General features: G+C 41.9%; 1 protein-coding gene across 1 annotated transcript; it reads right to left on the bottom strand.

The window, feature by feature from the left end:
• Positions 1–1,025: 1,025 nt before the first annotated feature.
• On the bottom strand, positions 1,026–2,593 carry LOC141812223 (protein LYK5-like). Its single transcript, XM_074700269.1, has one exon. It carries the CDS (start codon positions 2,545–2,547, stop codon positions 1,291–1,293), a length of 1,257 nt encoding a protein of 418 aa, XP_074556370.1. The 5' UTR covers positions 2,548–2,593; the 3' UTR covers positions 1,026–1,290.
• Between the last annotated feature and the right edge of the window lie 5,072 nt (positions 2,594–7,665).

Raw genomic sequence — 7,665 nt, 5'->3', positions numbered from 1 at the left:
AAAATTTTACCTAGGTTTTCAATTTTTACGACCCAACTAATCTTAGAGATGACCAATCCAACCCTGTAGAAGTTTTTCATGAGTTTCCAAGGATAAATCCTGAAACTATAGTACCAAGGCCTCAACATTCGATCCCCACCGTCCTTGTAAGACCATCCAATGCCAAATCGATACTATGCTCATGAAGGTAAACTCGTAGACTTTTTTTTATCCATGGGTACTTGACCCACTCAAGGGCGGAGCCACATATTACCATGCTTGGGCCGACAACCTTGAAGAAGAGGATTTCTATGATATCAAAAGTAGCTCGGGGGCTTTTTATCGATCAGCCAGCCCTGGACCGCGGCACCAAGTGTGTGTGTGTGTGTGGGGTGTGCAGTTTTTACAATCTTCCCACATGGCATGTTTCTCAATGCTTTATTGCTTTCTATCAAATGTTGGGTCATTTTAATAGCCTTTGAATTAACTCACACGCGCACGGCCAATTTAATAAGAATTAATTAATTAATGTCTTTTCATTCAAATTTAAAGAGGTTTGGCGTTTTTGTTTGGGCGCTAATTTAATAACAACCAACTCTTACTTGATTTTGCAATGTGCTTTCAATGCACAAAAGCACTCCTCAACTTCAATCTTTCTCTTCTTTCATCTTGAGTTTTGGTTTTTGCTGCTCGAAGTTGAAAGGGTAATCGACATGCTTCAAAATCGAGATCAATTGAATCATAAAGTCAGGAATTTGACTTGGGATGAAGCTTTTGCTTGCTTTCTCTTTATTTTTAATCTGTCTCCGCGACTAGTATCGGCAACGTTTTTATTGGTTATATGTAAGAATTGCTAATTGGATATTTGGCTAAGATAGGTTTCTTAGCATGTAGAAAGCTTTCTACAATGTTGCAACAATATTGTCGTTAGGTGTTGGGTTTATATTTATAGACTTTCCTATGAACATCAACATATATGACAATGTCAGCTTGTAAATTTTCACTCAAAAGTTAAACTCCAAACTCTAAACCTCAAACCCTAAATCATTAAATTTTTTATCCTCTAACCAATAAAACATTTTCAAACTTTGCATAGTATTTGGACGCTATGAACTTTTTTGGAAGAACATGGCGAGGCCTCGAAAATAGATTTTCCTATACAAAATTTGTATGTAACAAGCAACAAACAAATCTTCTTTCTATTGGTATTTTTTTAATAGATTGCTGGTGTTTTCCTTTTTGGCTGTTTTTGTTTTTTTAAAAGAAAAATGAGCTGGTATGTAGTCCCGTCACATCACGTCACGCTTATGCTCACCGTGGAGCCATGGACACGGAGATATCCGTCGGGGGCTTGAGCGCCTTGGTCCAGGCCAGCGAATCCAGGTAGAGCTTCGACACCACTCCGGCCGCCCACGTCATGTCCGGCCTCACCGCCGCGTCCGCCTCCACGCACTGCAGCGCCACCTGGATCAGCGCCTCCACCGCCAACACTGGGAACGAGTCCCGCAGCCTCCGATCCACCCACTGCCTCACCCTCCCCTGCCGTCCCTCCTCCTCCACGCCGATCGCTTCCCTAGCCGTGTCGATCAGTAACACGGATTCAAAGTCCTCGCCGTCGAGTCTGCGTTCGCGCGGCTTCCTCCCGGAGATGAGCTCTAGGAGGACCACCCCGAAAGCGAACACATCGGACCGCCGCGATACGCTCCCGCCCGAGAGCAGCTCCGGCGCCATGTAATCTCTTGACCCCTCGATCCGCATCCCGCGACTGCCCGTCCTCCTGATTCCTGACGAAGAAGGAATCGAGTCGGCATCATCGGGCGGTATCTCGCCGGCGAGGTCGGTGGCGCCAAAGTGGCAGATCCTGGCCCGGAAGTCGGGTTCGGTGACGATGATGGAAGAGCTCTTCAGTCGGTTGTGTACGCCGGCGGTGACGGAGGAATGGAGGTGTATGTATTCGAGGCCGGAGGCGAGGTCGGAAGCGATCTGCATCCGGGAGATCCAGGTGGAAAGCGGGGTGTAGCTAGGGTTCTTGGAATTTCGGAGGCAGTCGTCGAGGCTGGCGCCGGGGGTGTACTCGTAGACTAGGTAAACGTAGTCGCCGGCGATAGAGGCGCCGAGGAGGCGGGCGAGGCTGGAATGGTGGGACTTACCGAGGGCGGCGAGGCGGGCGGGGAGAGCGGCTGGGTCGGGGCCACGGAAGCGGCGCTGGAAGACGACGGCGTCCTTGCCGCGGAGGGAACAGCGCCAGCCGGAGGAGCGGGGGAGACGATTGGAGCGGAAGCTGGAGGTGGCGGAGCAGAGCTCGGGGAAGGTGTAGAGGACGAGGGCTTCGGGAAGGGCCTCACGGAGGGAGGAGAGGCTGGATCCGGAAGATCCGGAGGAGGGGTTGGAGCCGGAGGCGGTAGCGCGGTATAGGCGAGGATCGCTAGTGGAGTAGGTGGGGAAGCCGCCGGAAGAGGTGGCGACGGCGGAGGCGGTGGCGGAGGAGGATCGAGATCTGGACCGCGGTCTGGGATCGGCGGTGTGGACGGCGGCCTTGGTCTTGCACATGGGGGGCGCTGAGACCATAGGGAAAGATTTGGAGCGCCTCCAGATCGCTCGCCGGGGGATGCGACCTCGGTGGATTGGAGATGGCAGCAGAAAAGGGTAAAGTAAAAGGTCGGGTTCGGAGATGGCAGAAGCGGTACGCTTCCTCGCGGGAATAGAATTCTTCCTTTTCCCTTCTTACAATGGATATGGCTTTTTCATTATCTAGTTTATTATTACGTATACGGCCTTTCTATCTGTTCGCCAATCGGATAAATTCGAAGCGGTTTCAAATGAGTCGAATCATCTGTGATACGCCAGGCTCAGCATGATGCGAATTATGCTTGGTATAGCCTGTCAAAGACCAAGCGACCAAACTCTATTGTGCTTTTTTGAGTTTACATAATAGCAAGCCACCTGATAGTCTACCCGGCCCCTCGGCTTGACATCGACGACGAGAAGAGGGGCTGTTGGATTTATATGAGAAAGAGGAAGGTAGCTCGGGAAGAAAAGAAAGGAAATGAGCCATCATTAATGTTGTAAGCATACGAGAACCCACCTAAACAATGCAACTCTACCAACTAAGATAAGATTTTACTTTTAAATGTTTTGCTCAACAATTATATAGTTAAAGAGTATTTTTTATAACCAATAATTATATATATATTGGGGCAATATAATAGAAGTGTTAGGATAATCATGAACTAAATGATTGAGTTTGATCTTGTTAGCAAATGATTCAAGGTAAATTTATCTTGTAACAATATTAAAATGTGCCAAATGTGCATGTGCTTGACAGTGCCACATAAAGATGATAAGTTCGACCAAGAGCTTGGCAGATTATAAAGCTCATGATTCAAATGGGGTTGAATTGGAAGATTGAAAAATCTAAAAGGGCAAGGTTATCTAGAAGCTTGACAATTTTCTCGTGAGCTCTCTAGGTTGAAGTTTATGATTTGACAGAGTCAAATTGTGTTGACATGATTAAGTGATTGTTGGTTCAAGAGCTTGGAGACCTAGGACGAAGTGGACTTAAATGCAAAGTAAAGGATGACAAGGAACAAGTTTGGAGGGCTTAATACACATGAGAGACTAATGTCAAATAAGATGGACTCAAGGATGAAAGGTAGCAAAAATATGGAAGAATCAAAGCTATATGAGTTGTGAGGGATTACAAGTGATTGTAATTGATGGTACCCGAATCATTTCCTGACTGACCAGGATTGCTTTCTGATCAATCAAACTTGATTTCTGAATACCTTACTGTTGGTAATGAGAGTAGTGGAAAACGTAGGTAGTTACCAAAACTGTCCACTTACCTCATGATTTATACTACTACTCTCCATTCTTTATAAAAGTGTGCATCCAAGTTTCAGAAATGTGCTGCAGATTTTTTTCGGAAGTTGTGCGTCTTGCGAAAATCTCTCCAAAGGAGGAACGTCTATTCATAGAGATTTGGTTTGTGCATAACAAAGTGTTGTTCGATCCGTAACGCCCTTCCGACGACAAGTACAAAAAACAAGATTGATAAAGAATCGTTGTAAGTATTTACAATTTTAATTTTTTATTTGACAATTCATGCATTCAAAACAACAGTGGTATCAAAGATAATTTTCGATTATCTCATGATCAATATGCTTAGGATCAAGCAGATTTGATATACATGTTTGATTATATTTATATATATATATATATATATATATATATATATATATATATATATAGCATGATATCGTTCATGCGGTTTATCGATAATACGAAAATATTGTTCATCATTACACTAAGGTTGGTATTTTTCTAGACGAAGAAGCCGAGCGAATGTCCTCCCCCGTCGTGGCCAACTGCAGTTTCTTGATTTACCTCCTCACAGATGGTTATGGACCGACCGTGTTAGACCATTGGGTGGTGGATTTCATCTTTTCCTGAAATGAATGGCGGCCGGTTTCGGCCGAGTAATTATACTATTCGTGTAAAAAAATGATAAACAGTAAAATTTTATTTAGAAAAAGTGAACAATAATCCGACCGGAATCTGATATATATATATATATATATATATATATATATATATATATAATTTACTGTTCATAAAAAAAATTGAAATGAATCCATGCATGAATTTTGTTACTGTTCATGTATTTTTTTCTGTATACTGTGTAGGATTGTTTAGAGCACTAGAAGGGAGGGTAATTAACGTTTCTTTACATTTTCACTCTTTTATGAAAAATCTAAATCAGAATGTGCAGCGAAAAAGTATAACAAGAATAAACACACTTGGTTCACAGCCACAGACTGCTACTCCAAGGCTCACGATCAATGATCATTTTCAACGGACAATCTACTAAGTAACTCTTTTGCAAAAGGTAGAATCCGTCACCCCAGCGGCCCCACACGGTTGGCCCTACGACCATCTGTGAGGAGGTAAATCGAGAAGATGCAGTTGACCACAACGGATCCACTAAATAACTCCCTTCATACAAAAGGGAACTTGTCGTTTTTACAAATAATTTAGGATCGGTAGAAGTATACCATCTTAATAATGAAAGTACAATAAGCGAAACTTAATTACAGGCAGGTAGTAATGAATTACAGAATTTGGTGTAGCTCTTCAGTGTGACGACAGTGTTCCGGATGAAAGAATTTCGTGCAGACAGTCGTTGTTGAGTCGTATTCAGTTGCTCCTAGGGTTCCCTCTTGAGGCTGCTTATATGGGCTGATCCGGATGCCTGGAAGCCTTTGTAAGCACCTCTATGTTATCCTATCGATCCACTTTCGACGCTAATTCGACATCTTTCGAACGCCTGCATCTCTTCTGGGTGCCTAGATGCTAACGTGGAGGTTACCGGATCAATTTTGACTCTGCAATGTCTTATCCAGATCCGGGCGCTTGGAACCTTTTCGGGCGCCTAGAGGTTGAGGTGTCCCGACCACTGTGACTTTGTCATCTCATCTGCCTCGCTAGCCCATTCCGCTGACATCCGATCGCCTGTAACCAATCTAGGTGCTTGGACCATCCGGTCGACTGGATCCAAATAAGAACACTTAGAACATAAATTTTCAGCTCCTCCTTTTTTGCATTACAAGTTAGTCCAAAATTCAAAATACAGGAAGGAAAATAGTTTAACAAACTATTTTAATCTTGACTTCAGATTTTCAGTGAAACTCTAGGTTAGATCGACACCTACGGTTCCCTTTACCGAGAAGGCGTCCTCAACCACTCCACTTGGAAGAATTTACCTTGTGTCAACCAGGTCCTCTAGACTTATTGTACTTTTACTTATCCTCGATCCTCGGCCTCCAAGTCTTCCACTGCTAGATGTCTGATCCTCCAAATCTGCCTAGATTTCCTCCTGGTGCACTTGATCCGCCGAGACTTCCTGCTTAGTCCTCCTGACTAGGACTTCCTTACCCAATCCTCCAAACCAGGTTTTCCACCTATTCTTTCAGATTAGGACTTCCTTTGCTTAGCCTTCAGCTAGAACTTCCACTGTCTAGCCGCAACTAAAACTTTCCTGTGCAACTTGCACACTCAGTTAAGCTCATCAAATCACTTCATATACTTAACTTGAACCCTTTGACATTATCAAAACTTAAATTCGATCATCTGTTACTCTTTACACCAATACATTGTTTATATAAAAAAATCGAAATGAACTGTGGTTGAATGCAAGGGATTGGGGAACAATAACTTTTTTCTTTGAACATTTTTTTTATGTATGTTTATAAAAAAATTATATTACAAAAAGATATTTTAAAAAATTATAAATAATATCTATACTATTCATATGAAAAAATAAAATACTTTCGTGAACAGTGATTATACTGTTCATAAAGGATGAATAATAACTCTAAAAAAAAAATCTATTTCAATTGGATTGAAATCGATGTGTTTTTTTACTGTTTAGGTTTTTTTTTTACTGTTTTAATTGGCATGAAACAGAATTGGATTAAAAAAAATCTATTTGAGTTTAAGCAAAAAACCAATTAAATTAGTTCAAATGAGAAAGACTAAACTTGCACTTGAGATTCGATAATTCATTTGGACTCGATCAGTCAAGTACTACTGAGTATTTTGGTACTCAAGAGCACAATTGCCAAATGGTTTGGTGCGACTATCGAGTCATGTCAAGTGACTTTGGCATGAGAATGTCGAATGAAACTCGAGATGATGAATCTGACTCAGACTCAAAATTAAACAACTTGGACTTGATTGACTTACAAAATCGATATTATTCGTAAATTGAGCGACTCGAGTATGCCGAATGGGTACTCGAACTTGGTTAATAGTGTGACTCAGGTTTACCGAGTGGGAATGCTAACCGAGTTGTCTGAGATGTACCTACTCAGGTACGTTAGACTTTAGGAGTTTGTTTATGATCGGACTCGGGCAAATGAAGTGCAGTAGCGCTCGGGGTGCTCGGGAGGAGTTGATCACACTCGGACCATTTAGAATATGGATTCAGTAGTTAATCGGATAGTCAACTAGAGCTCCTAAAATCAAGAAAATTTATTTTTCTTAATTTTTTATATGTATTCTTAGTGTATTAGTTATATGCTTATTATGAATTGAAATGAACCCGTTTTGTTACTGGTTAGTCAGTTTTGTACTGATTATATTCATTTTGAATTTCAGATGGCACGGATAATATGCACTATGACTGATCGTGATGTATTACGAAATAAATTGAGGGAGACTATTGAGGAGATAGTATATGATCCTATTTATGGAGTCAAAGGACACATGAGAAGACTTGATAAATTATTCTAGAGACTCGAGCAATAGGATTTTCTTATCCTGGATAATTATCGGATATGGGCTCTGGTTCAATTGCTACTGAAACGTCTCAATGAAGTAGCACACCATATATGGGACGTTATGAAGGGAGCATAACGTATGTGGAGATGAAAAAAGCTACTTTATCGTCTACTTTATGTGGATAGTTATGGAACACCTCCCCAGAGGATCCTAAAGAAATTGAGGTGGATACAGAAGAGAATCCAAATGTAAATTTAAAGAATCAAGAAGTCAGTCTGCCTGAGAATGCCCTAACTGAGTCAAGAAAGATAAGGATTATATTGATTACTACTGTGCTAGTGTTTGTCCTAGTGGGAGCAGTAGTGACCTATCTAATTTTTTAGAGTTATTTATGTTATGAGTTAG

The sequence above is a fragment of the Curcuma longa genome, chromosome 18 (assembly GCF_044706935.1).
Source record: "Curcuma longa cultivar G26 ecotype Majalengka, Jawa Barat chromosome 18, ITB_CL_G26_1.1, whole genome shotgun sequence".
Lineage (NCBI taxonomy): Eukaryota > Viridiplantae > Streptophyta > Magnoliopsida > Zingiberales > Zingiberaceae > Curcuma > Curcuma longa.
This window is presented reverse-complemented; position numbering and strand designations above follow the sequence as displayed.

What these genes read in the sequence shown, in the direction of transcription:
- LOC141812223 (XM_074700269.1), bottom strand. Translation starts at nt 2,547, where the DNA reads ATGGTCTCAGCGCCCCCCATGTGCAAGACCAAGGCCGCCGTCCACACC.